Below are 20,592 nucleotides of genomic sequence, written 5' to 3' on the forward strand. Positions count from 1 at the left end.
ACGTTTGAGAGTTTTCTCTTAAAAATATAAACAGGTAATCTCGTCAATCTGAAGATACTGGGTACATTTTTAAAAGCAATAAGGCATATTGGAAATCAGAAACTTGAAACCTTTTGGATTTTTTTAAACTACTGATTTTTTTAACCCTTTATTCTGAAGACTCTTTGACCACCAACACAAATTGACTATTTACTTCCATATGCTATTCATATAAAGGTTCAGTTCTTAAGCATTTACTTTTTGCAAGGAAAAAAAAGCCGTTTCTGCTGCAGAAAAGTGCAGCATATGACTGCCATTTCCTAAAAGCAGCAAGAAAATTGCTCTACCATCTCCAAACCCTTGTCAAATCTGCAGCGCAGCAGCACTTCAGTGCCTTTAACCACTGCTGCACAGTGGTGGCAGCACATGGAGCTGATGGGACTAAGCCAAGCAGAAGCCCTTAATTTTAAAGGAAGGAAAGAGTTTTAAGTAGTCATATACAAATGGTATCTGCCCACTTCCTGGAAGGACTGTGCACAGCACACTTCTGTCTCCTCAGGTCTTCTATCACGCTCATTACCACGACATCTGAAAGTGCAGAAAGGTAAAAACAACCTCCTTGAAAAAAGGAGGTATGTCATGCAAATCCTGTCACAGTGGAGAAGGGCAATTCACTTGTTAGTGTATGCTTATGTTTCCAAAAAGCTTTAGACAACATTCCTTACCCGAGATTCAGACCAATCAACTAACATAAAATACTTTATTGAAACCATAGTTTTGGAATCACAGCTTACTCTGACAGTCATCCACTGGGCATTCATAGAATTATAAGGTCAGGCTGCCAACAGAAGGCAACTGCTTTTATCCAGTAACTGTACGTCCATTTGACAGAATGTTGGAAATACCGGAAGAAAACATATTTCAGTCCCCCTCTTTCTTTTCCTCATCCTTCATCTGTACTTGGACCTCTCTTTGTCTTTTGATTTCTTAGGACTTCTGCTTCTGTCTGGTTTTTTATCCCAGTCTCTTACTCGGAAGTCTTCTTTGTATTTGTCTTTCTGTTTGCTGTAACTATAATCTCTCTCCTGAGAACGGCTGCGACTCCGATGCCTGTCTTTCTTCTCACTCTTTATCCTCTCTCTACAGCGTTCTCCCTCATGTTTTCGATCAGAATCCTGTTAAAGGAATTGGACAGAAATGTAGTTACAGACAAAACGGGAAAATATATAAAGGCATGAAGAGTGAAGAGAACTTGAGAAGACTCAAGCATGGTTGGTTCCTTAGCTAGGGCTGGTACCACCTGAAATAGATTCACATCCATGATGATTCGAGAAAGACAACACGAAAAAAACCCCAACGAAACCATATGAAGAAGATAAGTTTTTGTCAGTGTGTATGGAAAAATGCAGGGCTGTCAAGGAATGCTTCTCCTTGTATTTCCTAAGGAGCATTACCAAAAACTGATTATATCAGGGATTCCACTCAGATGGATATTATTAAACTCTTCATAAGCATCACACAAGCTTCTAAGCTAGATTTGGATTTTTAATGTAAGTATCCAATGCAAGTATTTCCACCATAAGTTTTGGTTCAATCCCCACAGGCATTCCAGTGCTATGCAGATGCAGAACATTTTTTAAAACATGCCTGTAATAATTCTTAATGGCCTAAACTCTAGGCTTCAGCAAAATAAATTACACTGTTACAGAGACCAACGACACACAGACACATGCAAACTACATTTCCTTGAAGTTAGAAGTCCACAAGAAGAGGTAGCATGGAGAATATGATCCTCTTAAATGCACAACCAAACAACAACACAGGGTATGTGAGTTGAAATGGAAATAATGAGCTAAAGAAAAGCTAGTTATATTTTGCAGGCTTATTGGTATGACCAATAGAGAAAACACATGAGAATACAGTCATACACAGGTACAGTAAACTCTAAGGGGTCCAAGTTTATCTATCTAATTTAAAATTACCTAAAAAGGAGAGATCAACAGTATTTACTACAAGTGGTAATGGTGTTTAGGCACACACATAAAAACTCCTGAAAAAAAAAAGCTGCTGCAAGGTCAGGGAGCCAAAAATGAGGAAATTTTGAACTTTCATAGATTTCTTCATGTTGTCACTGAGAATGCTGTGTGAGTGGGCTGAGTGCACAGAACAGATTTGCTCTGGAGAGAAAAACGAGTAGGTAACAAAGGAGGAACTGCTGTCAGTAGACAATTGCTCTACATGTTGCACTAGGCAGTATGAAACCACTGAGACTGTAGTTAGGAAAGACAGTCTAATCAGTCAGGCCTGAAATGTCACACTGACAACATTATGGCACAGCACACACTAGACTCACTATGTGCGGACACCAATACCTGTACAGGCCATGGCATCATAGCGGTTTTAAAAGTAAAAAAATACAGATCACTTAGGAAGCAAACATTCCATTTCAAGGAGCTCTAAAGATTTTATTAATACAAAACACTCATTTTTGACATGTGAACTAACATTTTTCAAGCACTGCTAAAAACTAGTTTGTTCTTATTATTCAATTAAGATACACCACGAAACAAAATACAAGAGGGAGCTTCAGAATCCTGCAGAAAGATACTTACACACCTTGCTGTTAAAAGGTGGCAGACACTTTTTTTTTGAAGGTATGACTGATCATCTGAAAGTTAAGTATGACTATATGCTCTAGCAGACAGATACCAATTTATGGAATTTTAATAACAACACTAAGCACAGATCATGATGAACTGTGAAAAATGTCTGCATTAAATTACACAGTGTTTCCTTCCTCGTTTCAGATATGATTTTCCTAAATATGCACCATGACAGTAGCACTCACAATTGTACGGCTGAAACCTATACTCCATGTACAAACAAGCAAACTTTATTTATTTAAAAGAACAGTGAAAAAACTCTACTCCAAACAGAGCTTTCATGCAGAGAGTCAGGGATCAGGATGGTTCCCAGAGCAAACACCACTTTTATAATTACATAGGTAATGCTGAAATACTAGGGTTACAATAAGCAACATAAACCCCCTGGATAAACACCTACATGAATAATCACAGGTTTGATCTATAACAAAAAAATTCTCCTACTGCTGGCTACAGTAATCTCACTGGTGGCCAAGTGCCTATTCCATGCCTTTAATGTCAAACTTATTTCAGTACAGATGTTAAAATGTGAATCCACCAAAAAGACTCAGTGGTGCTTTGAGCTATTTATAAAAACTTTGTCCATTCACCGTCAAAATGATGCACAGCCATATTACTCTTCTAGCCAAAAACCCTCACTCTCCATATGTTTGAACAAGACATCAAGTTTCAAGCCCCTCTGTGGCAAGAATATCAGAAGATGGACATCACAAGATGGACATGCCTGTGGTGGAGTACAGAGGAACAAGACAATATCGGCCAGGTAAACAAGTGGTGGGCTTTGTGTATGGCTGCCTTCTACCTGATTTGTTGCTGGAGTTGCCTCCCAGCACATGGGAAACAGGAGAACAGCAGAACAGTGCTCAGTTGAAAAATCTACCATGTCAACACTGGAGGCAGGTTACTGGCCAAGTCAGGGCAGGGAACAGGTTAGTGAACACTTGAAGCTACAGACAAATAGCCCACATTGAATGCCATAGAACGAGCAACTTGTTGAAAGGATTAAAAAAGTCATATAAGCATTGAGTTAGCCAAGCTCAGTGACCTTCATAGAAGCATTTAAGGTATAGGTGCAAGTCTGAAAGGGACACAAAAAAGTCACCACAGTAGCTACTATGAACATGGTGTAGTGGTCTGAATTAATAGAACGAATTGCATCTTAGTCCACCACCAACACAAGCTCCATTACCCCTTAAATAAGACTTTACATTTTAAAGTCTTTGGCATAGAAAAAGGTCAGTTTTTTAAACACTCTATATTAATAAAAACAATGTTATCTTGATATCAAATCTTTCATGCCCTAAGTCAAAACCATGCTGTTTTGGAAGAGGAAGAAAAAAGATTCTTCCTTAAAAACAGGCTCTCTCCTACTGCTGATGTCCAGATTTCTCAATACAGGATCACAGCCTCTCATCAGTTAATGACTAATGACTAAGAGATAATCACCCCAATTCTTAATCCAGCACCAGGCTGGGTTGTTTGAGGAAGGAAAAAGGAAAAGAGGGAAAGACACTTCTCTGGAAGTTCATGGCTGACTTTGCCAAAAGTAGTCACTTCCTAAACAGCACCTGCAGGTAAATCAGCTAGAAATACTATGACCACAAAAGTAGAATACATATGCCACCTCTAAATACATTAAGCATACCACTTATAGGCACACTAGTCAAAGGTTAAAAGGAGCAAAAAAATAGAGACAGCCTTTTCAGGGGGAATATTTTGATCAAACTTGACGCTGAATCTAAAGGGAACAGTATGCAAAAAGCAGTAAGAGCACGAAATTAAAACCAGAAAAATGAGTATCTCTGTTGAAACCATGCAATACAGAAATTGGAAAGTTAGGAAGCCCCTATGTCTCACAAAAAACTATTGGATAGGCTATACTCCTCCACAGATTCAGTTATCTTAAAAAATAAAATCCAAGAGAAAACAGAGAAAACTGGAAGGGGAACAAGTTGTAATACAGATCTCAAGCAGAAGCTTGACCTGTATTCAAAAAAACTACCAAATCCTATTCACAAACCCACATGGTAGTCCAGCCTCCTGCCCCAGACCCACATCCTGTTACCTACTAAACGCAAGCCACAACATCCTACCTCTTCTACCCACTGGAATCAAGTCAAACAGCACAAGATTCAAAAATACATTCTTAAAACATCAACACTGCTGAAGATTCAGGAAACAGGAGTCAGACTAAGAAAAGGATGAGTCAAAATATACTAAAGAAAAAAAAAATCACCAGCAAGAGAACAGAAAAACAACCTAACTTTATGGAAACTATTCAGAAAATAAAACCCCTTCAAGTCATAGCTGGAGTTCATAGAACAAACTGCAGTTCCAGTTGCCAGAACTTCCCACTATAAGCCCCTGATATCAATTAAAATCTCTGCCACACTAAGGACTTGGGGTAGAAGTTTCTGTATGAAGCACAGCTATTATGCTCTTTGGCCAATTAGCTGTGGGAGGTCTGCTGTTGTTTTGTTTTAAAGTTCTTACTTCAAATACATTCTATGATTTACAAAATAGGGTTAAGGGAGAACACTTTGTTTGTCTATATTAAAAATGCTACCGTTACCCTCTGTGCTGGCCTCAGTATTCACAGTGAACACACTCCATCTCAGGAACATGCTTCTTTCCCCTGTTCTGGTATGAGTTCCACAGATTAGGACCAAATTATAAAATAATAAAAAAAAAAAATTTGTATATGTCAAACAGGATTTCTCAGCTAAGCTGGCTGCAGATTTCATGCCCAAGACACTTACTGAATCTCTACGTGAGAGTGAGTACACACTGCTCAGTATGTACACACTGCACACTACACACTAATGAGAATACTCAAATCCAGACAGAAAAGTTCTTCCCAGAAATTAATTTTCACAACTCCAAGAGGGATCTATGATGCTTGTCATCAGAGAATAGAAGTAAGTCTCCATCTGTGATTTTGGGCATAAGAAAGCTAAGCTATTACAGCGAACTGGGTAAAGGTGAGTAAGAGAGAAGAAAGCCACGGGAAAGAAGATACCAGAATACAGCAGCAGAGACTACAGGAACAAACCACACTAGGAGCAGGTGACTAAATCACAAAAAGATACACATACAGATAGAAGAGATCATACAGTGAAGCACTAGAAAATATTCTTTTCTAGTACCGGAAACAGCACCAGGAGTCCATCTCTCCTCATCCATGATTTTGTGCTATGAAATCCACTGTGCTACGAAGTCTCAGATCCCCTTGGAACTATTATGACACTGATTAACACCTTATATTGCTGCTGGTACTTGTGCCATTTGCAGGGATGGAGACTTCTAAATGATTTTTAAATGCTGATAACACATGACCAGCAAGTTCCACAGGTGTAATTTCTGAACCATCAAGAACAAAGATTACTGCCAGAAATATCCTTTTCAAGAATGCTGAAGCAACAGTGTCAATCAGCCAAAAAGACAGGAGGAAGTCTAAACCAACAGTAGTCCAGACCTCTTGTCTGTACACGCTCCAGTTGAGATTTCAATTATCTGAACAGGTGCTTCCCCTCTGCCCAAGGGACCCTGACACAGTTAGTACACAGTGACAAAAAGACTTTGTCCGTGAATGAGAAATAGGGCTCACTGGTGACACTGAAAGAATTTAATTACTAATGTTGATGAGAAAAGTTATTTTTAAGCATCACAGAAGTAGTAATGTAACAGAGCAACAGAATCGTGAATGCTCTGTGTACACAGAACTTACAGCAGTACTCAAAACTCATGACAGGACAAAGGCTTTATTTACTGTGGCTGAAACCTTACCACTTTCTACAAAGTTGGTAGAAGACAGCTTTGTTCTCACTCATAAAGCTTGCCCTTTTAAAATAGTAGGGTTTGGGTATTTTTCTTTTTCAGCTTAACTCAATTCTCCCTAATGCTCACACTTCAATGACAGTTCAACCCTCCACTTTATCACTGCAGACCTTGTTTCCACAGAACACCAATGTCTTGACTATCCCAAGTTCACAGAAATGTGAGAATGCTGTCTTGACAGGCTGCAGGGGAACTAATGAAAGACAGAACTAGTCCTGACGAGCTCCTCCATGGTCCCAGCCTTACAGTGCCATGTGCTTGCATAGTAGAGATGCAAGCAAACCCACACACAGATTTTACAGAAATGCTTCCAAAACAGTTAGGGAAAAATAAAAAAAAAAATGCAAAGAGATTGAGGGTTTTTCCATATGGGAAAAAGTCAACATATGATGGTCTGGCAAGAAAATGAAAAATAGTCTACAGTCATGAAATATGATTGACTACTAGTTTACGACTGGGAATACGTGAACAACGGGTTCAAAGTGCTGAAGATCTACTTTATGAGAGGCTACACTGCCTCTTTAGGATGTTTTGGTGAAAAGCCATCTAGATATGCCAAGCTGTAAAAGTCAAGAAGGATTTGGAAAGCCTCTTTTATAATCAAATATTAACATCAGCCTTCTGTAGGTTCACAACTGCTGTATTTTAAGGGACTTTGCATGCCATGTCCTCATTCAATATCAGACTTTTTTTTCCTAGCTTCTTTTATGAGGAAACCAATGAACAGGTATAAAGTTAGTGCATGAAGAGGTAAGTACCTTAGATTTTTTGGTCCTCTTGTCATCATCGTCATCTTCAGAGTGGTGGTGCTTTTTCTTCTTTTGCTTTTTAGCCAAGTGTGAGTGACTTGTTTGAGACTCTTCTACATCCTCATCCAGCACAAGGTCATACTTGGCACTGATGGTGTTGATTAAGGACAGATCTGTTATTTAATATCAATAAGTAGCAGAACACAACAGCTTGTGAAACAAACAAATCCCTGTTTATCAGAAAAGCATTTACCAAGACTTAAAATGTATTTCAGTCAGAACAGGGTTGTTAACTGAATTCTGTCCTGTCAAACAGTACAGCCAGGTCCCAGTTCTCCTTTTTTTAATACCCGTGGATATCCGAACAAGCTATAGGCTTATTTTCTCTCATGCTTACCACAAGCAAAGTATAATCTCAGAGAATGATTTAGTTACTACTCTGGTTCCATTCTGGATGGAATGTCCCTTCTGAAACTACTTAAAACTCTGTTATGCTATACGTCATTCCAGGGTTGTAGACTTGGAACATTATTTACCTGCACACAACATGGAAGTGAAAGAGCATATTTACTAAATTCATCAAAGCTATCAAGTGAAAAGCACAAAATGCTTGATTCTATCTCAAACATCAAATGGTTGGTTATATGAAGCAGCAGCAAAACATCCATTTGGCAAGCTTTAAAATTAAGAAGTCTTTTCCAGGCTACTTTCATAAACTGTACTTAATTCAAAAAGCACCTTTGACCAGAAAGGATACTCTTGCTTTGGTTTTACCTTCTCTTTCAGGGCAAGTTTTGAAGGTTTGTCACGTTCCTTCTCGTACTCTTTGAAATCGTCCTTTGTATAACGCCCACCTGTTCACAGAAAAATATAATCAACTCATTACAGCTAAAAACACAACCAAGACACACAACTATTATTAAGTCCTGATTAAGAGCTCTTCATAACCACATAGAGATGCACAGCAGGATACAGTTCCAGAAAAAAACCTGACATCTCGGTTACAAAGTAGGAATGCAGGACAAGCTGTGATGTTCTGTCCTTCTCTTGCAGATACCATTAAGCAACACACGGCTTTCTCCTCATTCATGTCTAGTGGAGACAACATACAAAGAGGATCACAAAGCAGAATTCAGTAACTGGCTTAGTCCCATTTAGGGATTGTGTGCCACACTACTTAAAATTCTGTTACCATGAAAGGCCACAGACTATTATTAACTGACTTTTTGCTCTGGGCTGCACAAAGGGAAACCTCTGAGACAGCTACAGCTCAGTAATTCAAATGGAAAACTATATAAAAAAACCTGGTCATGTTTGGATTTAGAGAGAGGCACGACAGATTCCCGTTTCCATCCATACACCGGAAGTACCAGCCCACAGAGGAACAAGCCACAGCAACGTGCTGCCATCTCACGGCCACACTGAGAACTGCAACATTCACTGGCTGGGCCAGAAACGGCCTCCCAAGGGACAAGGATAGTACCTCCCCTAGGTCATTTTTTAGGTACCATTGAAGCACAAGACGACAATATAGTTAGCTTTTCAATATTTTGAACAATTTAGACCTAATCTACCCAGATAAAGTTTTCCACACAGTCAGTTAGTACAGGATGCAGTGCAGCACATGGTATAGACAGACTACAGAGTCTGCTTTGCTCTGTGCAGGACAAGTTCTAGTACCGCAGTGTTCACGACCAGAACCCTACTTGGAGAAACTGTGTGCTAACAACCAAGGGCTGACTGCATTTTTAGGAGAAGACACACAAGAATGCCACCACTGCAATGCACAGTCACCTCTCCAAGTCTAGTGTTTTCTTCATTCCCCAGCAACAAAATAACCACTGCATCCACCTCTTCCTCCATTTTTTTTCCTCCCAAAACATCCTCAAACACCTGAACTTGGGTTTTCATACAATACAACCTGCTGGACAGTATGTTTGACCTACTGGAGGTGAAGAGCAGAAATCCCTGGCCTGAATAGTTACTTCTTCTTATATATACCTGACTGTCATACAGTGAATAAAGAAAAGAAACTAGAAAGTAACAATGTACTGCAATATTAGTCTGCTAATAAGTAATATCAAAAAACATCATGTCCAAAGCTTGAGAGGAAAAAATATTTTAGTGGCAAAAATACACTGGATAAAAAAGGTAATCAGTGGTAATGAAATGTTAACATAGGACAGTTGTAAACCCTTCTTCTCTTTCATACAAAACAAATGAAAGGAAGAGCTAACAACTGTGTTGCTTTATTTATTACAGCACCAGGAAAATTTATATCCCTGAAGATGAGATGATTTAAACTACAAACTCTTTATATAATGCTTAGTTTTGAAGCCATAGCTTGTTAAGTTACGAGGATCAAAGTATCGCAAATGTACTTACCTTTTCCTTTCCATTTAATCTTTGCAACAGACTGGCTAAAATCCACATGTATCCGTCTGTCATCTATCAGCACATTGTCCATTTTGAAGTAGGCTTTCTCACAGTCTTCCTCCTGATATTAACATTACCAGAATACCTTGAGTCATGATTATTTCATAAGTATATTCAACTGCTTAATGGCATACATTTCTTTCCAAAATTGCCTACAGTACACCAGTTCTTGCATTGTACCATTTCAAAAGCAATAGTTATGCTTTCTCTGAACATCAGCATTTCAAATTCCAATTCTTTAGTTCAATTCACCACTTTAAAAATTTGCCAGTCCAGTTAGGTATTTGGCACAATGTAATACATTCAGAAAAATAAGGAAAATAGGACAACTAAAAAAAGCTCCATTTTAAGTATATAAGTAGGCTAAAGCAAAGTGAGAACACTTTTCCAGGATTTTCCTCACAGATTAGACCACAGATTACCACATACAAAGCTATGCACCACCCTGAGAACTATCACTATCAATCTCACAGTAAGAGCAGCATGTTGATACAGTAAGCATCATTTACAAGCCCAGTGCAGGACACTATTGTATTATATATTATATTAGCTACCCCACACTTGAAGATATCAGTGTTTTCCCTTAATGGAAGTATACCAGAAATGAACTTTTATAAGCAGAATCTACATATAGTATACCTAAAAAACATACCTTTTCAAACTCAATGAAAGCATAACAAAGAGATTCACCAGTCTTCCAGTCTCTAATCACTTCACAGCTGAAAAATTGATATAAAATTAAAATGTCAATGCCGTTGAAGCAAAAATCATAGGATAGGAAAGCACTGCTTAAAAGGGAGAGTAACAGTTCAAATAAATAAAAAAATAAATCACAAAACCAAAACATCTTGAAGGTATTACAACACTTGATTCTGAGACCCCCTACTGATGTGGGGGTGTCTGCACAGAAAAAATGCATGCAACATACTTGAGTAATTACACTTAACTCACAAATGGCTACCATGAAGTGTAGAACTAGAGATTAATTTCTAATTAATGAAACAAAATATATTTTCCAGTATTTGTTATTAATTTTTTGCATTTCACTAATGCAAGACAAAAAATTTCACATTCTGTTTTCTCAGTCATTTTAAGCAAAGTTTAAACAGATACCATGTGACAAACTTTCTCTTCTTAGCAAGCACCTCTTTAGCAGCCATCTTTTCATGAGGCAGTTCACAGGGCAAAAATAAGAAGCCCAAAGTATTGAATCAGTAGATGCAAAATGGGAACAATACAGTATTGCATCAGTATCACCCAACTCTCGTACTTGACATGAGAATTCTTACTATAGGATGCTGAAGGAGGACAGACAGACAACCAGGGCAGGAAATGTGGCATTAAAGTGAGACTTAATAATGTGAGACCTCCCCAACATTACTGAGGAAATGACAAATCAGGATTAGGATACACAATTAAAAAGATGATCAAGGTCAACAGATGAAAAAAAAGGAGGGGGGAGAGAAAAAGAAAAAAAGCAGAACACAAGGCTATTCAGAGAAGCTCTAGCCATTCTTTGCAGCAGCCATCAGCAAGGAAGATGACAGGACCGTTTTGTGCAAGAATGCTGCTTCGTGGATTATTCAGAGAATCTATCTCAAAGTGGAAGGATTGCAGAAGAGGTAGTGAACAAACTAATAGAGGGAAAAAAATAAATCCCTAGGACATACAGACATCATGTTGGAGTTGTAAGAGCTGCACACAATCCCCATTTCACCACCCCCTTTCCTCCCCAGATAATCTAGTTTAGCATCTGGGTGTCTGCAGGCCTGTGTGCCAGTACCACACAAACTGGTAGAAACTCAAAGCAGAACAGACTTAGTGTGTGTCTGAATACACAGGGCCTACTCAGGACCACCTGAATAAACCTAAGTGAAGTGCTCTGAAAGAGTCAATATGCTTATGCATGATGATGATGCATTTGATGCAGTCTTTTGAAATCCCTCTGGAAATTCTAATAAACTCCTGAACCAAAGGCTTTCGGGGAAAAGGATATAAGGAACATCTTTGCACTGATAAACATGCAAAAGGTCAGGTAAGAGCAAACTGATTTCAAAGTTTGCTGATGATACTAAATTGTGCTGATGATACTAATTGTTAAAGGTAGCAAAAATAAAGACTGAAGAAATTGCAGGAAGTCCTTACAAGACCAACAAGACAGCAAATGATGCTCATATGATGTAGATAAATGCTACAAGATGAGCAAGGGTGGAATCATGTGCATTATAAAAAAAAAAAAAAAACAACAAAAAACCCCTAGCTTTAGTATTCACTAGAAAAGGAGTTGAGAACAATGCAGAGACCACCACTGTGCCACTGCATATCTGTAATTTCTTCAATACCATGTGCAGTTCTGATTCTCTCATCTTGAAATGAAAACAAAAGAACAGGAAAAAGTCAAGAAAAGAGAAACAAGGTAAGGAAATCCCCACTACAAAGCATGAGTATGTAGGCTAGTGCTCTTAGCAATGGAAAAAATTACTTTGGAGTATAGGACAGAGAGGTGTAGGAAAGCAGACTTCATTGCCCATCATGTCTTTTGATAGCAGTACTAGGAGGAATCAACTGAAACTACCAGAAGCCAAGTTCAAAACTCAAAAAGGCATCAGGCGTCAGAAACACCTTACAATGAGTATATCAGATGCCAGAAATGTTTGTTGCTTTATCCCAAACCATACATATTCCCATGCAGAAGAAAAACCCAGAGACCGTATACAGCTCATGCAGCATATCAGAAAAAAACTGCTGAAAGGATTGAGAGGACGGGGGCAGGGAAGAGTATCATATGCTTTCTTTGTTCCCTAGGATTTCACTTAAAACCACTGCTGGGACAGGATACTCATCTAGCTAGATCTGTTGTGGTGGTCTCTATCCAAACAGCACAAATCTCATGAGACACCAGACTACTCCTTAACAGCCAAACCTGAACTGGGAGGAATCAAGTTCAGTTTCAATGAAGAAGGTTTTCCCTTTTATTTTACCATAATTACCTTTTAATGGGACCAAATCGTGAGAATATTATCTCCAGGTCTTCCCCTGTGGTCACAGGATTCAGCTTACAAACAAACAGCACATTTTCTGGTGGCTTGACATCTGCATCTGGTAAGTCTCCCACCTGCGGCATACAGAAAAGGATGTTCATCACTTCTGCCTAAAGCTCTTTACAGGCAGCACAGCACACTGGCAACACAACTTTTGTATGATCTCAAAAAAAAAAAATCTTTCCTATCACAAAATCAAAAATTAAATTATTTTTCCTACTCAGTGCCACAAAAAAATGTTTTCCATAGCACCTAAAAATTCCACCGCTGGGACTTCATTCAAGTTGACAAATGCTTTCTACTTTGCTTTTCCTGTTCTTAACGTAACAGAGAGTTCTAAAAGCACTTCTTTTCCTCCTACAAGTCTTCTGCAACATTGCGGCCATATCTGGGGTTTGACCTTGGAATTAGGCTCTGCTGTGAACTATTCACCACAAATTTGAATTTGGTAGTTGTAAAGGAGTGAGATGGATTCACTCATTCTTCAACAGTGCGTATGCTTTTTTAAATTTTTTTTCCCTTAAAGAAAAAAAAAGACTCCAAAGCCTATTCACAGTTTTTGTTACTACTGAGTTTACAACTGCCAGCAGTTACCGAACACTACATTTAAGAAGAAGGAACACAGAGTTAACCAGTGTTAAATTCAACTAATTCCACAGGAGAAAGAGTGCCATTACAGATATGAATAATGCAACCTCAATGCCACTGTATGTACTGGGAAGAGATTATCAAAAATTAGCTCAGCCCTCTCCCACACATGCTAAACCTTTCCCAGGATTACAGATACTCAGCAGCATGTTATGTATGTTACGTTTTTTAACTGGATGTACTTCTAGCAAGTTTTTACAAAGCCTCCACTGTCCCACTTTTAATCCTGGCTTTGAAAATGAAGTATCACCAGTTTTATCAAAAAACCACATCCAGTGCTCACAGTCAATCCTTTTCATTGTACCACAGACATTTAACAGCACAGATTCTGAAACATGACATCATCACAAGATAAGCAATTTCAAGAAAAGTAGTACACATTCTTCTAGACTTAATAACATGTGCACACACTGGAATAACATCTGCAAGGTAAACGCAGGAAGATTTTCACCATTTCCAGAAGAATGGCACGAGTTTTTGCTTCTTTTTCTGCTTGAACTTCTTCTATTTCATCTGCAGACCGCCCTTGCATGTCATCAATTTCTTCATCTGCTCCTATTCTGCCACTCTGAAAAATTAAGGAAAAAGCTATTTATTACCAAGTCATGTCCAAAACTTCTTTCTTACTTTCCAAATATTACTTGTGTGATCTCTCCCCTCACACCCCAAGACAGGAAAATGCTTAAGCACTGTATCTCCACAGAACTGGACTTTCAGGCACTGTGAACTATAAGTATTCTAAATTCTTTTATATTCCCACCTCATACTCAAAAACTCATCACCCAAAATGAAGATCAGGAACACTGCAAGTACCTGTGATGCCTCATAAGACTCAAACATTAAACAGAATATAGCAAAATAAGAATTTTATTTTTATACACCTACACCTAGAAAGGATTTGAGGTTTAATTTTTCTCCTCTTCAGCATCTCCAGAATGCTCTCCCTCTTACAGACACCAAAAGGTGTATCTTCAGAAAAGTTATTAAAAAGAAAACTAAGTAAAAGTTTTCAAATCTCTACACAGTTGGCAGTGAGCTATTAAACTCCTTATACCATTTAATGTATCTGAAGGCACATCAGAGACTAACCACAGTGCAGACGCACTATGAAAGCCTCCTTCCAATCTTGTAATTATGTGTATTAAGTTTGAGAATAAACAATATTCTCTCTAGTCAATTTATTCATTGCTTGAAAAAACTCCTTTCCATGCAAGGAGATAATCTTACATATAACTTCCATAACTGCATACTAAGTGAATTATTAACTACTCCACTTATTTTTTAGAAAATTCCTTCTGTTTGAACAAATAGCCCACAACAGTATGCATGTTAGCACATATAACTCAAAGAATGACCACAATTACTTCCACTGAAACACATACTATTTCACATTTAAAAGGAAAATAGTGGTAACTACTTTAACAATAGTAAATGTTAGTTATATTTTGTCTCCTACCAGAGTATACAGAAAACAAATAATACCAAAGGTGAATATTCTGAATGTTCTGCTTATCTACACTGCAAATAGAAATCTAAAATACAGCTTTCAAACCTAAATCCACCAGAGTCACAGGGGAGAGCACTCAAGTCATGCTTTTAACATTTTCTTGAAAGATTAAGCAGCTGTATTTGATTCAACACAGCAATAGCTTCAAATAACTGACAAGCATTTGACATATCAGAACTCAAGATCCGTAGTAGAAGAGTATCTCATCCTCCTGTGCGAAAAAATGTGTTGTTCTTTTAGGACATGGATTCGACAGACAAAGCCTTAAAAGACTGAATTCTTGTTTTGGCCAAGTCTGTGCTGGACACCACTAGAGATAAATTTATTTAATTATTTCTTCCAACTTTTTCCCGAGAAGATAACATGAGCACTCACATCGAGCTGTTCCTTTGTAGGTTCTGGCGAGCGATCAGGAACAGCCAAGCCAGGTGGGTCATCAAACGGATCATCTAAAATTACTGTGTGATTTATCCTTACAGACAACAAAATCAAGATCAGCATCAGTTACATGCAAATAAAACTCTCTTTACCCAAGTAACAGCAAATCAGCTCCACTAATTCTCAGTTATATCCCAAACAGCCAAATATACTGTACGCTTGTAAGTTCTAGTACTGATGCTTCTGTAAGGGCGGCATAATTGAGTACTTGCATACATAATTGTTTATTTAGTACTTTCTTATTTTACCAATAGTACTGGAATAAAAATATATTTAACATAGCATGTACAGGTCGCCTGACTTCAAAATATTCATCTAGTTTCAAAAAAAAGACTAATTCATTTAATTACAATGTATTCCTCAAAAAGTGAAGTTAAAAGCAGTCACACCTGATATCTTGATATGGGATAAAGTCCTTATCTACGAAGGTTTCATTAATTGTCTTCAATACATCCATGCCTTCTGTCACTTCTCCAAATACTGTATGTACACCATCAAGGTAATCCAGGTTTTCCCCTGTAGTAATAAGAAACTACAAAAGAAGACACAAAACCAGTAACAATGAATACCAAAATTCAGTTTTGTTTTGGGTTTTTTTTACCTTAGGAGAGAGACAACTCTCACTGAATTCGATGGAAAAAAGATTCCTCCTGACTTTTGCAAAAGAAGATTAGTCTTCTTCCATCAGCTCTGGGAGCATTGTAAGCCAACCTACAGCTCACAGCCACTGCCTGAGGCAGAGAGGCTCTCTCACACAAGTCTCCCTCTGCATGAGCCTTCAGCTCTGGCTCTCTGGATCCTTTTGTGAGTTGGTTTGACTCAGCAATCTGGCAGAAAGTCAGACAGGCAGAGGAAGAGCAGACAGCTACCTGTTGGGTAGGTTTCTTGAGCAAGACCAGCAAAGGCTGTGACAGGCACCACAGCTGATGAAAGGGAGAGGGCAGAAAGAACAAGGCTACCCCTCTGCATAGCAGTGAGTTGGGAGCTGAGCTCTAATCACCTGTTCAACAAGCAGCAGTCAGCAGGTGCATTTTCATTAATTTGGCAAAAACTTTCACAGTTCTACTTTCACCTAATTCTACCCAGACTTTTTTCCTTCCTTCCCACAAACCCTTCTCTCCTGAAAAACAGGATGCAGTAGCATTGAGAGAAGAACTAGCACACAGTAGCACTGACTTAGATCAACTGGCACTGAAATGTACCTTAACACAAATCAGGTCTTTCACTTTAGGGCAAAACTGAGACTCTGGAAAATGATACCAACTGAGCACTTGGTAACAAATCAAAGATGGAGGGCACTTGATAATGAATGAAGGAGGAAGAAGCAGATATGCACAAATAACAGAACAGAACCATTACACCCACACTTTATAATCTGACCGGTAACATCTCACTCCTCATTCTCTCTGCAACACAGCTAAGACTGGCTAGTATTTGGTATAGGTTACACTAAGCTACACTCTACTTGTAAGGAAACTCCATATAATTCCTTACTGGAATTTTTCTTTCCCAAGGAAGAAGCTGCAATGATGTTCCTGGGAATTGCATTCATTCCCATATGCCTGTATATACACTAGCAGGCTGCGTCTTATATATAAATACAAATATCACCTCTTTTTCCTAAACCCCACACCCAAACACTTTTATACACACAATGCAAGGAAGCAGCAAAATTAACTGCATATATTACAAGCTCTAGCTGGAATAAACCCATACTTTTTTCTTAGCTGTTCTTCAGTTATTAAGAAACCCTTTTTTTAAAAAATTAAAACATATGGATATTACAAGCGAGGCATTTTAAATTTATAAAAGTGACAGTGGACCTAAAATAATAATTTAGAAACAACAGCATTCTATGCAAAAGAACTTTTAAAAAAATGTAAAAAACCCTACCTACAGCAAAAATGCACATGAACAAGGAACAGCAAAGGGCACATCACCACTTTCAAAAACTGTTTTATACCAGCACTGGGGTAAAACTGTAAACTTACTGTATTATTAATACACACTTTTATGTAACAATACAGAAGAAACTGTGGTATGATTTCAGTTTCCAAACTAATATGAAGTCATAACCAGAAAATTTCAAGAATATTTCAAACCCCAGTTTCCTTACTTTTCCCTTCCATTCAGCTACAGATTTTTTTCCTGACCATTTTATACATTAGCAAAATCCCAGGAATAAATAAAGGAAAAAAATAGAGGACTGAGTGCTAACAAATAAAAGTAATCTAGGACAGGATTTGAATCTGAGTATGTTAATTTTTCTCTTGTCTGACACAAAATACCCATTGGGACCTGAAATCCTATGCAAAATATTTAACTATGGCTGGTTTTTCACATGTCTTTTGACCATATTACAAGATGATGCTATTGAGATGACACTATCATTGTTGCATTGCTTGTGTAAACTCATGGAATCTTCATTTTCGTTACTTAGACGTGTACCAACACTGTGTACCAACCTGTGATCCATGCTGATCACTGCCATTGTTCACCATTGACACAGTTCCTTTCTTCTTATGCTTGATTCTCGGCACCTTTTCTGCCTCAAAAAATCTAGCTTGATCACCATAGAGTTGGCTGAAAATATATATAACAAATTTGTTACAAGGAAAAGTGAGCTAATCAAATGCTGTAAAACAGTAAATAAGACATCTTAAAAATTTTTACATTGGCCTTCAAATAAACCCAGAATATACACTGCATCCATGCACATTTTTATGGACCTGTACACTTATATAGTTCACTTTATATTACAGGGGAACAACAGATTTTTCTGAGACATTTCACAGAGGCTTTCAGGGGGGTTGGGGGAGATAGAGGGGTGTACTTATATGTTGTTAAATGCAGTATATAACATTTTTCTGAGGCATGAAGTAGGTTTTAAGTAGGTTCTGTAAAAATAAGTTATTCCATACTGTAAAAATGCAATAATTTAAGTCAAAAATTTCTCTTCCAAGAGAAACAGAAAACTAGATTTTGTGGACTTTGGCAATAATGAACAGTTAAAAAAGACGAACTGCCATTCTCCATGCTAGCAGCAGGACAGGATCTCACACTCTCTCATCACATTGCACTTCCCTACCTGCCATACCAATAAGTCTCAGAAGACCTGTAACAGAGCAGAGTATCAAAATAAACTTGATCTACTTGTGTGCAGAGAGAGCTTAAGTCTGGCAAGTTTACCTTCCTAGACTTGCATCTGCTTAGCACAATTATACTCTTTCCAGGACCAGAAAGTGAGGATTCGTGGATCCATGGGTTCAAGGTTTTGTATTTAAGAGGCTCAGACTGACTTACAAAAGCCAGCACTGGTTGAGCAACACAGTCTCTGTTCAAACCAAACTATTTATCTCTGTATATTGTGTTCCCCAGCACTTTGTAATTAGTTCTGCTCTGCAATTTTAATTCTACTTTTAATAACAATTTCAAAGGAATCATATAAAACATACACATTTTGCTAACTTCCATCCTAGCTGCTTGAATGATTTCTACAACTTTTGTCTGCATGACCACTGGAAATGTCTTAAACAAGGAAGAAAAGCGATTTCCTTATATACATGCAAAATGACTACAAAAAACTCAAATAATTTTTTAGAATAAAGGGATTATTTTCTTATACACAGAGGAAATCAAATATAGCCTCTATGTTTCACTCATGCTCAATTAACTACATTTTATTACAAAGATAAAAGTAGTAACAAACTCCAAATATTTGGCCTTCTACAGAGCACTTAGTTATGATACTTCTCTTACCAAACTACAGTTATTCGCTAGTTTTTAAACAAACAGAAATGTATGTACACGTTGTTAGTTGTAACTTCACTTCTAAGGTCAAAGACAGAGTAATGTCCAGGAAAAAAAAACTGAATGGCCAAATGCAGTGTAGAAATTAAAAAGGTATCTAAGTATGACAACCAAAGAAGCCTATGCATCAACATTTTTACTTCCCACCAGTAATTCTGCCCCAAGAGAGCTGAAGATAATCAAACTGGAGCCCCTATTTCCCTATACAATTCATTGTTGATACATATATTATATACACACATACATATATCATGTTGATACATAAATACTTACCAAAATATGGATTCCCCTCCACGGCCAGTTCCCATGGGGTCCCCAGTTTGTATAATAAAATCCCTCTGTCACAAAGCAGAATACGTTAGATATTGCTTTCGTGTTTGTGATTTTAAACCAACAACAAAAAAAAGGAATTGAGAATCCTCACCTGTACATTATAAATAAGACAATAGTTGTAGTACTTGACTTTGCAGAGCTTCAGGAAATTCAGACAAGCTGTAAGAAATCATACCAACATTTAGTAAAGGAAACTCCAGATAGAGGAAGAATAGATATAACAGATATTCAGTTTAACGTGTAGAAAAGTGTTTTTGGAGCAGACTGTGTCGAGGCTTATCAGAGTATAATCTATAAACGCTGAAATGCTCTAATGAGAGGTAACATTTCCTCCCTTCCTACAGCCCATCTCTAGCGATTCGAAGAACTCTAAACACGGCTAGTTATACAGAAACACACTTGATTTTCCCTCCCGTTTCTTTTCAAACGCCTAAGAAAGAAGATCACAGCAGTCCTTCGATTTACAATGTATTACATTTGTGGCCGCAAGCGCCGCCTGCATCCCCCGCCCGCCCCAGGGGCGCCCAGCCCGGCCGCTATCCCGCTCGGGGCCGCCACCTGCCCGCGCAGGGGGAACGCGGTACCGGCAGGGGACAGGGGCCAGCCTGGTCCCGGACAGGAGCGGACCCACGCCCGGTGGGGCCGGCTCGTACCGCGAGGCCGCTCCTCCGTGTACAGGTCGATGACCAGGTCGCCCACCGTGGTCTCCAGCAGCACCGCCATGGCCGCCGCCTGCCCCTTCCCCCGCGGCGGCCCGGCTGGCGCGCCCTCTGCCGGCGCGGAGGCCCCGCGGGCCGTTAGGTGCGGGAAGAGTTGTCCCGGGGCTCTGAGGGCGCAGGTGTCGGAAAACGTGGAATGTGTCGAAGTTATCTTAAGGCAAATGTAAGATGTAAGATCTTTGTGTACCTTCACACAGAATCACAGAATCACGGCATGCATTGGGTTGGAAAAGACCTCTGAGATCATCGAGTCCAACCTATGAACTAACACCACCTTGTCAACCAGACCATGGCACTGAGTGCCGCATCCAGTTTTTCCTTAAACACCTCCAGGGATGGTGATTCCACCACCTCCCTGTGGGCAATTCATTCCAGTGTCTAATCACCCTTTCTGTGAAGAAATTCTTCCCAATGTCCAACCGAAACCTCCCC

General features: G+C 38.7%; 1 protein-coding gene across 1 annotated transcript; it reads right to left on the minus strand.

Moving 5' to 3' along the window:
- Positions 1–722: 722 nt before the first annotated feature.
- PPIL4 (peptidylprolyl isomerase like 4) lies at positions 723–20,186 on the minus strand. The gene is made up of 13 exons (XM_027687931.1): positions 20,095–20,186; positions 19,533–19,600; positions 19,382–19,446; positions 17,764–17,881; positions 15,688–15,830; positions 15,236–15,332; positions 13,805–13,921; positions 12,655–12,779; positions 10,317–10,383; positions 9,614–9,725; positions 7,986–8,082; positions 7,238–7,376; positions 723–1,154 (listed from the first exon to the last, which is right to left on the minus strand). The coding sequence occupies exons 1-13, from the start codon at positions 20,162–20,164 to the stop codon at positions 930–932; spliced, it is 1,443 nt and encodes a 480-aa protein (XP_027543732.1). The 5' UTR covers positions 20,165–20,186; the 3' UTR covers positions 723–929.
- Positions 20,187–20,592: the final 406 nt, after the last annotated feature.

This window comes from Neopelma chrysocephalum, unplaced genomic scaffold, assembly GCF_003984885.1.
Source record: "Neopelma chrysocephalum unplaced genomic scaffold, ASM398488v2 Primary Assembly neopelma1_23, whole genome shotgun sequence".
NCBI lineage: Eukaryota > Metazoa > Chordata > Aves > Passeriformes > Pipridae > Neopelma > Neopelma chrysocephalum.

Coding starts and splice junctions, on each gene's coding strand:
- PPIL4 (XM_027687931.1), bottom strand. CDS start 20,164: ATGGCGGTGCTGCTGGAGACCACGGTGGGCGACCTGGTCATCGACCTG. Junction 19,447..19,532: donor GTCTTATTTATAATGTACAG/GTGAGGATTCTC, acceptor GCTTTGTGACAG/AGGGATTTTATTATACAAAC. Junction 12,780..13,804: donor GTGCCATTCTTCTGGAAATG/GTGAAAATCTTC, acceptor TGTATGCCGCAG/GTGGGAGACTTACCAGATGC.